This window comes from Rhinoraja longicauda, chromosome 38 (assembly GCF_053455715.1).
Source record: "Rhinoraja longicauda isolate Sanriku21f chromosome 38, sRhiLon1.1, whole genome shotgun sequence".
NCBI classification, from domain to species: Eukaryota; Metazoa; Chordata; class Chondrichthyes; order Rajiformes; family Arhynchobatidae; genus Rhinoraja; species Rhinoraja longicauda.
In genome coordinates, this window is record NC_135990.1 from 12,349,276 (window position 1) to 12,361,945 (window position 12,670).

At 49.4% G+C, this 12,670-nt stretch overlaps 2 protein-coding genes across 3 annotated transcripts in view; both read right to left on the reverse strand.

Annotated features, from left to right (window-relative positions):
- The window catches only part of LOC144610936 (cytoplasmic polyadenylation element-binding protein 1-like), a 191,239-nt gene that overhangs the window by 96,424 nt on the left and 82,145 nt on the right, over positions 1–12,670 (reverse strand). The window lies entirely within an intron of this gene.
- ap3b2 (adaptor related protein complex 3 subunit beta 2) overlaps positions 1–12,670 on the reverse strand; it is a 115,119-nt gene that overhangs the window by 2,328 nt on the left and 100,121 nt on the right. Inside the window, exons 26-27 of one of the 2 annotated variants that reach the window (XM_078429952.1) lie at positions 8,828–8,851; positions 4,031–4,169 (exon numbers count right to left, since the gene is read on the reverse strand). In XM_078429952.1, coding sequence (XP_078286078.1) covers positions 4,031–4,169; positions 8,828–8,851 — 163 coding nt within the window. The remainder of the gene's footprint in view (positions 1–4,030; positions 4,170–8,827; positions 8,852–12,670) is intronic. The other variant, XM_078429953.1, reaches the window with a different exon arrangement.

Sequence of the window (12,670 nt, forward strand, 5' to 3'; positions counted from 1 at the left end):
TGGCTGATCATTCTCAATCAGTACCCCGTTCCCGCCTTCTCCCCATACCCCCTGACTCCGCTATCCTTAAGAGCTCTATCTAGCTCTCTCTTGAATGCATTCAGAGAATTAACCTCCACTGCCTTCTGAGGCAGAGAATTCCACAGATTCACAACTCTCTGACTGAAAAAGTTTTTCCTCATCTCCGTTCTAAATCATATATCATATCATATATATATACAGCGCGGAAACAGGCCTTTTCGGCCCACCAAGTCCGCGCCGCCCAGCGATCCCCGCACATTAACACTATCCTACACCCACTAGGGACAATTTTTTACATTTACCCAGTCAATTAACCTACATACCTGTACGTCTTTGGAGTGTGGGAGGAAACCGAAGATCTCGGAGAAAACCCACGCAGGTCACGGGGAGAACGTACAAACTCCTTACAGTGCAGCACCCGTAGTCGGGATCAAACCTGAGTCTCCGGCGCTGCATTCGCTGTAAAGCAGCAACTCCTTATTCTTAAACTGTGGCCCCTGGTTCTGGATTCCCCCAACATTGGGAACATGTTTCCTGTCTCTAACGTGTCCAACCCCTTAATAATCTTACACGTTTCGATAAGATCCCCTCTCATCCTTCTAAATTCCAGTGTATACAAGCCTGGTTGCTCCAGTCTTTCAACATATTCCATCTATCCAGAGATGCTGCCTGTCCCGCTGAGTTACTCCAGCATTTTGTGTCTGTCGTTGATGTAAACCAGCATCTGCAGATCCGTCCTACACATTTTCTGTTCGTGTCATAGGTTTTGAACCCATTTTGTCTGAATCAGTGATTTAATGATACTTTATCACATGTACCCAAGTTCAGTGAAATTCATTGTCTTGCATACAACCCAGTAAAATCAGACAGCAGAAACCTTTCCTTGGCAGTACGCAAAGAGGTTTTCTGGTGCCGACAAAGTTACAAAAGGTTCATTGAACAGTCTTATCTTCTGCTAGCAGCATTAGGATGGAGAGTGACAGGGTTCATTCAGAGTCTAGGGTCCTGAACTTGAATAAAGGAGACTTTGAAGGTATGAGATGGGAATTGGCTAGGATAGACTGGCAAATGATGCTTAAAGGGTTGACGGTGGAGATGCAATGGTGAAGATTCAAAGACCGCATGGATGAACTCCAAGAATTGTTTATCCCTGTCTGGCGAAAAAATAAAACTGGGAAGGTGGCTCAACCGTGGCTGACGAGGGAAGTCAAGGATGGTGTTAAATCCAAGAGGCATAAATTGGCCAAATGAAGTGGCAAACCAGAGGACTGGGAGAAATTTAGAATTCAACAGAGGAGGACAAAAGGGTTAATTAAGAGGGGGAAAAAAGAGCATGAAAGAAAGCTTGCGGGAATATAAAAACTGACTGTAAAAATTTCCATAGGTATGAAAAATGGAAAAGATTAGGGAAGACGAATGTAGGTCCCTTACAGTCAGAGACAGGTGAATTTATAATGGGAAACAAGGAAATGGCAGAACAGTTAAACAAGTACTTTGGTTCTGTCTTCACTAAGGAAGACACAAACAATCTCCCGGAAATACTAGGGGACCGAGGATCTAGTGGAAGGGAGGAACTGAAGGGAATCCACATTAGTCAGAAAATGGTGTTAGGTAAACTGTTGGGACTGAAGGCAGATAAATCCCCAGGGCCTGATGGTCTGCATCCCAGAGTACTCAAGGAGGTGGCCCTAGAAATCGTGGATGCATTGGTGATCATTTTCCAATATTGTCTCGACTCTGGATCAGTTCCTGGGGACTGGAGGGTAGCCAATGTAACCCCACTTTTTAAGAAAGGAGGGAGAGAGAAAACGGGGAATTATAGACCAGTTAGCTTTACATCGGTAGTGGGGAAGATGCTGGAGTCGATTGTTAAAGATGTTATAGCAGCACATTTGGAAAGCAGTGATGGGATCGGTCAAAGTCAGCATGGATTTATGAAGGGGAAATCATGCTTGAATAATCTTCTGGAATTTTTTGAGGATGTAACAAGTAGAATGGAGAAGGGAGAGCCAGTGGATGTGGTGTATCTGGACTTTCAAAAAGCCTTTGACAAGGTCCCACACAAGAGATTAGTGTGCAAAATTAGAGCACATGGTATTGGAGGTAGGGCATTGACATGGATAGAGAACTGGTTGGCAGGCAGGAAGCAAAGAGTGGGAACTAATGGGTCCCTTTCAGAATGGCAGGCAGTGACTGTGGGGTACCGCAAGGCTCGGTGCTGGGACCCCAATTATTTACAATATATATTAACGATTTAGACAAGGGAATAAAATGTAACATCTCTAGGTTTGCAGATGACACAAAGTGGGTGGCAGTGTGAGCTGCGAGGAGGATGCTATGAAGCTGCAGGGTGACTTGGGTTGGTTGGGCGAGTGGGCAGAAGCATGGCAGACACGGTATATTGTGGATAAATGAGAGGTTATTCCCTTTGGTGGCAAGAACAGGAAGGCAGATTATTACCTGAATGGTGTCAGGTTAGGAGAAGGGGAGGTACATGAGACCTGGGTGTGCTTGTACATCAGTCACTGAAAGTAAGCATGCAGGTACAGCAGGCAGTGAAGAAAGCCAATGGCATGTCGGCCTTCATTGCGAGAGGATTTGACTTTCGGATCAAGGAGGTCCTACAGCAGTTGTACAGGGCCCTGGTGAGACCACATCTGGAGTAATGTGTGCAATTTTGGTCTCCTAATTTGAGAAATGATATTATTGCTATTGAGGGAGTTCACCAGGTTAATTCCCGGGATGGCAGGACTGACGTATGATGAAAGAATGAGTCGACTGGGCTTGTATTCACTGGAATTTAGAAGGATGAGAGGGGATCTTATAGGAACATATAAAATTCTTAGAGGATTGGACAGGGTAGATGCAGGAAAGATGTTCCCGATGTTGGGGGAGTCCAGAACCAGGTGTCACAGTTTAAGAATAAGGGGTAGGCCATTTAGGACTGAGATGAGGAAAAACTTTTTCACACAGAGAGTTGTGAATCTGTGGAATTCTCTGCCACAGAAGGCAGTGGAGGCCAATTCACTGGATGTATTCAAGAGAGTTAAATATAACTCTTAGGGCTAAGGGAATCAACGGATATGGGGAAAAAGCCAGAACGGGGTACTGATTCTGGATGATCAGCCATGATCATATTGGATGTCGGTGCTGGCTTGAAGGGCCGAATGGCCTCCTCCTGCACCTATTTCCTATGAACCAGGGCTGCCGCCACACTTGGCAGCAGGTGGCTCCCCACTGAGCCCCCCTTTGTTCTCGCCCCCCCCCCCCGCTGGGTCCCCCTTCGTTCTCAGGGTCTTCTTTGTGTAACGTGATGTACCTTGACCCCCATGGCACCGAGCTATGAATCATTGTTTATTTTTCTGCTGCATTTAATTGCTACCTCGGTGGACAGGAAGTGTTTGCTCGGTCAGCCATTCAGCATCAAAGTGTGCTGAATCTTGGTGGAATGATTCCCAGTGCCCACACTCTCTCATTAGGAATCTTTGTGGATCTACAGCAATGTATGTCCATAGCTTGGGCTACCTGTGCTCACACAGTAAACCTGCCCAATCCGTACACCCATCAAAATGGTTCTTAAACGTTTCGATAGTAGTTTAGTTTAGTTTAGAGATACAGCGCAGAAACAGGCCCTTCGGCCCACCGGATCCGCGCCGACTAGCGACCCCCGCACATTAACATTATCCTACACCCATTAGGGACAATTTTTACATTTACTGAGCCAATTAACCTACAAACCTGTACGTCTTTGGAGCGTGGGAGGAAACCGAAGATCTCGGAGAAATCCCACGCAGGTCACGGGGAGAACGTACAAACTCCGTACAGACAGCACCCGCAGTCGGGATTGAACCCGGGTCTCCGGCGCTGCATTCGCTGTAAGGCAGCAACTCTACCGCTGCGCCACCGTGACCGCCCCGTGTATCTGCCTCAATCACCTCCTCCGGCAGCCCGCTCCCTACACCCACCACCCTTTGGGTAAAACGTCACGGTCCTGTGGTTCTGTGATTACCTGTACTCGTCGCTCTGACCGCAGGGCACCCGCCCGAGGTTAGCCGTCGACATCACCCGCTGTACTATGGCATGGTCACTCCGGCACTGCTCCGCCAGGGTCAGCTTCTCATTGATTTCATTCATCCCCATCAGTTTTCCTTTGAAGCGTGGCAGGAAGAACACAGGAGCATTGGGACATTGAACATCAACATTTAACTCAATCTCCCTTTCCCTCAACCGTACAGAGATACCTGATGTCCCACCAATAACACCAACTCTAAACAGTATAGGAGTGGTACAGTCTCCCTGGGGTTGCCAACTGTCCCGTATTAGCCGGGATATCCCGTATTTTGGGCTAAATTAGTTTCTCCCGTACGGGACCACCCTTGTCCCGTATTAGGCCCGCGGGCCGGGAGGCGGGTTGCTACACATCCTTCGTTGGGCGAACGCACTCCGTTAGCTTACACCTGCGTAGCAACCCGTCTCCCGGCCCGGGCGGCCGCCATTTGTGGAGCGGGAGCACGTGGCCGCAGGCTGGGTGAGGTCATGTGGGGCGGTGACGTCACCTTATCCCGTATTTGGGAGTGAGATAGTTGGCAACCATAAGTCTCCCCGACGTCTTGCTCAGTTTGGCCTCGGTGTGTATTAATGGCAAGGGAGGGCCGCCCCACAGTTGACACCAGTGAGTTCAGAAACACTCTTACAAAAGAACACGAGACACATGCTGAGATGGTGTCATTGTTTGAACCCTGGTGAGACCCATCTCTTGCCCAGATCTTTATGGGTCTTGAGGAATGGGAGTCTCTTGTGTCCATTGGTAAGGGAGGGAAGGTCATCTCAGGGGGCTTCCTTCTAAAGGGTTCACCTGTCTCACCTGGGGCAGAACAGGTGTGTGGACAACCTGCCCCCTCAATGATCCCTTTGAAGTTGCAGTGCTCACGTGTAGGGCTCGGATATGTGAGTGCATATGCCTCTCTCTGCCCCACACACACCTTTCCCACCATTTCCCAGCACTGGGCTGGCTGGGATGCCAATAATGAAAGGCCTGGATAGTGTGGATGTGGATAGGATGTTTCCACTGGTGGGAGAGAATAGGACCGGAGGGCACAGCCTCTGAATAAAAGCTTGTACTTTTAGAAAGGAGAAGAGGAGGAATTCCTTTAGCCAGAGGGTGGTGAATCTGTGGAATTCATCGCCACAGAAGGCAGTGGAGGCCAAGGCATCGGGTATTTTTAAAGCGGAGATTGATAGGCTCTTGATTAGTAAGGGTGTCAAAAGTTACAGGGAGAAGGCAGGTGAATGGGGGTGAGAGAGAAAGATAGATCATCCATGATCAAGTGGCGGAGCAGACTTGATGGGCTGAATGGCCAAATTCTGCTCCAATGTCTTATGGCCAATGCAGCAGGAATACATGCACCAGCCGACAGCCTCTCTGCTTCCTGCCACTCTGCCCGGTTGCTGCCACCTCTCTACCTCCCCGGATTCCTCTCCTGAGGAGGCTACGGGCAAGGGGGATCTAACACAGAGCACCACAGTGATCTTTGCAATGTCCACGTTACCTGCAGACCAACACAACCCGCTGGGGGAACATATCGTGAGGTTTGCACCCTGGCCATGAGTGCACTCAGCCAAGTCAAACAGCACCATGGTCCATAAATACACAGTCACAGTCATAGAGTCATGCAGCACAGAAACAGGCCCTTCAGCCCAACTTGCCCATGCCGACCAAGATGCCCCAACTACACTAGTCCCATTTAGCCCTCATCCCACTAAACCGTTCATATCCATCTACCTGTCCAAATGTCCCTTAAATGTTGTTATTGTACCTGCCTCAACTACCTGCCTTGGCAGCTCGTTCCACATTCTCACCACCCTTTGTGTAGAGAAAATTGCCCCACAGGTTCCTATCAAATCTTCCCCTTCTCAATGTAAATCTTTCCCCCCCCAGTTCTTGATTCTCCAACCCTGGGAAATACACAATGTGCATGAACCGTATCTCTCTCACTCTTGATTTTATACATCTCTACAAGTCTGAAGAAGGGTCTCGATCCGAAACATCGTCTATTCCTTTACTCCAGAATCTCAAGGATCTTGACCCGAAACGTCACCTATTCATTTTCTCCAGAGATGATGTCTGACCCGCTGAGTTACTCGTGTTTTGTGTCCATCTACAACATCTCCTCTCAGCTTCCTGCTGCGCTCCAAGGAATAATCTCCCAGCCTGCCCAACCTCCCCCTGTAATGTAAGGGGCTTGAGTCCTGGCAGCATCCTCGTAATTCTTGTCTGCACTCGCTTCAGCTTGATGGCATTGAGCTGGAGAGGGGGGGGGGGGTAGGGGGTGACCACACCTGAACACAATTCTCCAAGCGTTGTTCAGGAGAGGTTGTGGATAGTCCCAGCTCTCTGGTCAGTGCCAAGTTGAGCAATGGGCACAGTCCATGCATGGATTTAGAATAGTTCTTGGCCCATTTGGCAGTGGGACTGAAGTTCGGGGGTTGAAGGATGAGATAGCCACAACACCACACTTAGCCCCTTGAACCTGTGGCATCATCCAGTGACATTATTGGGAATGGACACCATCAGGCCATTCGGCCTCTCATGACTGCTCTACCATTCCATAAGACGATGTTCATAAGTTATAGGAGCAAAAATAGGCAAGTCTACTCCACCATTGAATCATGGCTGATCTATCTGTCCCTCTCAACCCCATTCTCCTGCCTTCTCCCCGTAACCCGACACCCGTACTAATCACAAAACTGTTAATCTCTGCCTCAAAATATCCATTGAATTGGCCTCCACAGCCGCTTGTGGCAATGAATTCCACACATTCACCACCCTCTGACTAAGGAAATTCCTCCTCATCTCCTTCCCAAAGGTACGTCCTTTTATTCTGAGACCTCTGGTCCAAGGATCTCCCATGAGTCCTCTCCTCATCCTCTCCTCACCCACTCTATCCAGGCCTTTCACTATTTGGTAAGTTTCAATGAGGTCCCCCCATATCCTTCTAAACTCCAGCGAGCACAGGCACGGTGCTGTCAAATACTCATCATACATTAACCCCGTCATTCCCGGATCATTCTCGTAAACCTCCTCTGGACTCCCTCTAATGCCAGCACATCCTTCCTCAGATACGGGGCCCAAAACAGCTCACCAAGGCTGATCTTGTCGCTCAGTAATCTTGTTCCTGCACTGTGGCCCCCAATTCCCTTAACATACTTTGTGTGTGAGTGTATGTGTGTATGTGAGTGTGTGTCTATGTTGGTGTCTGTGTGTGTGTAGGTGTGTATGTGAGTGTATGTGTGTGTGTATGTGTGTGTGAGTGTCTATGTTGGTGTGTGTGTGTATGTGTGTATGTGTGTATACGTGTGTGTGTGTCTATGTTGGTGTCTTTGTGTGTGTGTGTGTCTATGTTGGTGTCTTTGTGTGTGTGTGTGTGTGTCTATGTTGGTGCCTGTGTGTGGGTGTGTGTCTATGTTGGTGTGTGTGTGTGTGAGTGTCTATGTTGGTGTCTGTATGTGTGTGTCTATGTTGGTGTCTGTGTATGTGTGTCTATGTTGGTGTGTGTGTGTGTGAGTGTCTATGTATGTGTGTATGTGTGTGTGAGTGTATGTGTGTGAGTGTGTGTGTGTATGTGTGTTTATGTGAGTGTGTGAGTGTCTATGTTGGTGTCTGTGTGTGGGTGTGTGAGTGTAGGTGTGTATGCGAGTGTGTGTGAGTGTGTGTGTGAGTGTCTATGTTGGTGTGTGTGTGTGTATATGTGTCTATGTTGGTGTGTGTGTGTCTATGTTGGTGTCTGTGTGTGGGTGTGTGTGTGTGTGTGTCTATGTTGGTGTGTGTGTGTGGGGGTGTGTGTGTGTGTCTATGTTGGTGTGTGTGTGTGTGTGTCTATGTTGGTGTCTGTGTGTGGGGGTGTGTGGGGGTGTCTATGTGTGGGTGTGTGTGTGTATGCGGGTGTGTGTGTGAGTGTGTGTGTGAGTGTGTATGTGTGTGTGTGTGTATGCGTGTGTGTGTGTGAGTGTGTGTGTGTGTCTATGTTGGTGTCTGTATGTGTATGTGTATGTCTATGTTGGTGTCTGTATGTGTATGTGTGTGTGTGTCTATGTTGGTGTCTGTATGTGTGTGTGTGTGAGTGTCTATGTTGGTGTCTATGTGTGTGTGTGTGAGTGTATGTGAGTGTGTGTGTGTGTGTATGTGTGTGTGTGTGTGTGTGAGTGTGTGTGTCTATGTTGGTGTGTGTGTGTGAGTGTAGGTGTGTATGTGAGTGTATGTGAGTGTGTGTGTGTGTGAGTGTGTGTGTGTGTCTATGTTGGTGTGTGTGTGTGTATGCGGGTGTGTGTGTGTGTGTGGGATGTGTGTGCGTGTGTGAGTGTGTGCGCGCGTGTGTGCGCGCGTGTGTGTGTGAGTGAGTGTGTGTGTGTGCGTGTGCCTATGTTGGTGACTGTGTGTGTGTGCGCGTGTGTGAGGGAGTGCTCTGGAAGGAGGCATGTCCCTGCTCTCTGGTGTTCTGGTGCACTGTCTGTCAGGGGTAGTAGTGCCTTTAAGGCTGGGGAAAGGGAGCAGCCAAGCAAGCATGCACCATTTCCCTCACATCGACACATGCACAAGCGATGCAATGCTTCTGCGACGTGGAATCACCGCATCCACATGTTCCCTACACCATCTGGGGAAAGGGAGGGAAACAGAACCCTGCTGGGCAGAGTATGGACAAGGTGCTCCTCGAGGACCATGACGCACAGACATTACAAACACAGCGGCAGTGTGAGGAGGATGTCACATCCACGGGGAGGCACTGAGCCTTGCCGGGCAACTACTTACCGGTGCTGGTGTTTAACAGCTGTTCTACGAGAGCAAGAGGGGGAAACAAAGTGCAATGAGGTAAGAGAAAGCGAGTTACTGTGACAGCGAGCTGGGTCCCTGTCGTGTATGGGGAGGGTGGGTTTTACCTCAGTGTCTGCAGACAGTCCCAGGTCCAGGGACTGACTTCCAAACCCCTCACTCCCCACCGGGAACGGCAAGACATGCCAACCCCCCAACTACTTCACGGACAGTTTCTTCCCAGCTGTTATCAGGCGACTGAACCATCCCACCAACAACAACAAGGCAGTCCAGAGCTAATATCTACCTCATTGGAGACCCTCGAACTATCTTTGATTGGACTTTACTGGACTTCTTCTTCTTCTGTCGTATGTCTTTTAGACCTGCAGCTCCGTTGAGGCGAGCCAGGCTAACGTGTCATCGTCCAGGTCAATCAGACCTCGTTCACCATTCGGTGGGCGGTATTTGGGGCAACTGGTGACCATGTGCTCCACTGTCTGTGTGTTGGGTCCCCACACTCGCAAGAGGCACTGTCCACGAGACCCCACCTCTTCATCGCTACTGGAGGAGACAAAGACAGCCTCTGCGCGGCCTCCCCCACGAGTAGCTTACAGGCTCACAAGCCCTTAAAGCGAAACTAATGTCTGCCACGTCTGCAGACCGCAAAACGCCATGCCTCCCCAGGCCAGGCGGCACCGTCAAAAGCCGCCAACTGTCGAGGTTTAGTGCTGCTGCAGCTCAACGTTGAAGGCCTTACCATCGCCAGGCTGAACGTCATCCAACAGATTCTACTGGACTTGATCTTGCACTAAACACTGTTCATGTTACTCCCTTTATCATGTATCTGCACACTGTGAAGGGCTCGACTGTATTCATGTATTGTCTTTCCGCTGACTGGTTAGCACACAAAAAAAGCTTTTCACTGTACCTCGATACATGTGACAATAAACTAAACTCTAACATACTGACTGCCTGCACTGTACCAGGGACTTTGGGCTTTGTTTTGTTGAGAAGACAGTCTGAAGAAGGGTCCCAACCCGAAACGTCACCCATTCCTTCTCTCCTGTCCCGCTGAGTTACTCCAGCTTTTTGTGTCTATCTTTGGTTTAAACCAGCGTCTGCAGTTCCTTCATGCACCCTTGGTTTCACTTGTTCAGTTTTCAGGAAGGAGGCTTCCCTGGCAAGGCCGGGGATAATCACCCACCCTGTTTGCCCATGTGCCAGCTGCCTTCTCAAACCGCTGCAGTCCCTCTGGTGAAGGTGCTCTCACGGTGCTGTCAGGGAGGCAGCTGCAGGACTTAGACCCAGTGACAATGATTGAACAGCGATAGATTTCCAAGTCAGGATGGAGTGCAACGTGGAGGGGAACCTACAGATGGTGGTGCTGATTTAGTTTAGAGATAGACAATAGACAATAGAAAATAGGTGCAGGAGAAGGCCATTCGGCTCTTCGAGCCAGCACCGCCATTCAATGTGATCATGGCTGATCATTCTCAATCAGTACCCCGTTCCTGCCTTCTCCCCATTCCCCCTGACTCCGCTATCCTTAAGAGCTCTATCTAGCTCTCTCTTGAATGTATTCAGAGATACCGCGTGGAAACAGGCCCTTTGCCCCACCAAGTCCACAGTGACCAACAATCACCTGCACACTAGTTCTATCCAGTCTGAAGAAGGGTCTCGACCCGAAACGTCACCCATTCCTTCTCTCCGGAGATGCTGCCTGTCCCGCTGTTACTCCAGCATTTTGTGTCTATCACTAGTTCTATCCTACCCACTTGGGACAATTTACAGAAGCCAATTAACCTACGAACCTGCACGCCTCTGGAGTGTGGGAGGAAACCGGAGATCTCGGAGAAAACTCACGCAGGTCACGGGGAGAACGTACAAACTCCGTTCAGACAGCACCCGTAGTCAGGATGGAACCAGGGTCTCTGGCGCTGCAAGGCAGCAACTCTGCCGTTGCGCCACCGTGCCGAGGTTAAGGCTCATTGGTGACCCTGAAGATGCTGATAGTGGGAGCCTTGTTTCATGCAGAGTTAAGGTCATTCCCTCTTGTTGTTGTTGGCTATTGTTGGGCACTTTTGTGTCGTGATGGCTACTCGACAAATCTGGCAGATGCTGCAATGTTGTCTGGGTCTTGCTACATGTAGGTCTGGGTTGCTTCATTGGCTGAGGAGTTGTGAATGCAACTGAACATTGTCACGCATTCGTGATGAGGAGGACCTGGCAGAGCAGCAGTTACATAAACAGAGAGGTGCAGCAAGGAAAAAGGTCCTTTAGTCCATCGAGTCCACACTGACTGTCAACTGCTCACTTACACTAATCTAATACAACCTCTTAAGTTCATAACTTACAAAATTCTTAAGGGGTTGGACAGGCTAGATGCAGGAAGATTGTTCCCGATGTTGGGAAAGTCCAGAACAAGGGGTCACAGTTTAAGGATAAGGGGGAAGAGAGAGCTAGATAGAGCTCTTATGGATAGCGGAGTCAGGGGGTATGGGGAGAAGGCAGGAACGGGGTACTGATTGAGAATGATCAGCCATGATCACATTGAATGGTGGTGCTGGCTGGAAGGGCCGAATGGCCTCCTCCTGCACCTATTGTCTATTATGTGTGACTGGGAGGGGTCAGGGTAGGGTTTGGGTAGGGTAGAGGTAGCTCCCTGTTAGTGTGGGGCAGGTTAGGAGCATTTAAATATTGGCATTCTCGCGTCTTCGCCCGCCCCGGATCGCGGGGCTTGGGTCGGCCCGCTGCGGACCTTTCACCGTCCGGCGCGGCCTGGAACGTGGCAACGACAACAGCCTGACCGCAGGAGAAGACGGCAGGGGAAGAGAAAAAACATTCTGGCCTTCCATCACAGTGAGGAGGTGACTGGAGGAGACTCAATGTGATGGATGTTTCTCTTTTTTTTTTGTGTCGGTTTGTGATTGTGTGTGTGATTGCTTATTTTATTGCTCTTATTGTTGGACTGTGGGTGACAAAATCTCGTCCAAAAGACTTGTTTTTTTTGGATGACAATAAAGGTTATTCTGATTCTGATTCTGAAATGCAGGGGTCTGGCAGGTAGGAGAGCTGATCCTAGTGTTTGCTCTCAGGGGACACACACAAGGAACTGCAGATGCTGCAATCCTGAGCCAAACACTAAAGTGCTGGAGTAACTCAGCAGATTTTAAACACAAAGACAAGTTCTGCCAGGCAGAGGAGAGCAAGGGGAAATGGTGTGCAGGAAAATAACTGCAGATGCTGGTTTAAATCGAAGGTAGACACAAAATGCTGGAGTAACTCAGCGGGTCAGGCAGCATCTCAGGAGAGAATAGGTGACGTTTCGGGTCTGAAGAAGGGTCTCGACTTGAAACATCACCCATTTCTTCTCTCCTGAGATGCTGCCTGACCCGCTGAGTTACTCCAGCATTTTGTGTCTACCTTCGAGGGGAAATGATTGCGTGGCACGGTGGTAGACCTGCTGCCTTACAACTCCAGACACCGGGTTCTATCCTGACCACGGGTGCTGCCTGTGCGGAGTTTGACCTTCTCCCTATAACCGCGTGGGTTCTCTCCGGTTTCCTCCCACACTCCAAAGACGTACAGGTTTGTAGGTTAATTGGCTTTGGTAAAATTGTAAATTGTCCCTAGTGTGAGACAGGGGGCCTGGGGTGATTGCTGGGCAGTGCGGACTCGGTTGGCCGAAGGGCCTGTTTCCACACTGCATCTCTGAAGTCTAAAGGCTAATAGTAAAGATTGGTTCTCTGTTCAAAGAAGAGAACCAGAGGATTAATAATAGACATGAAGGGTCCCGATTCGAAACGTCATCTGCCTATTCCTTCCACACCCGCTGAGTTCCTC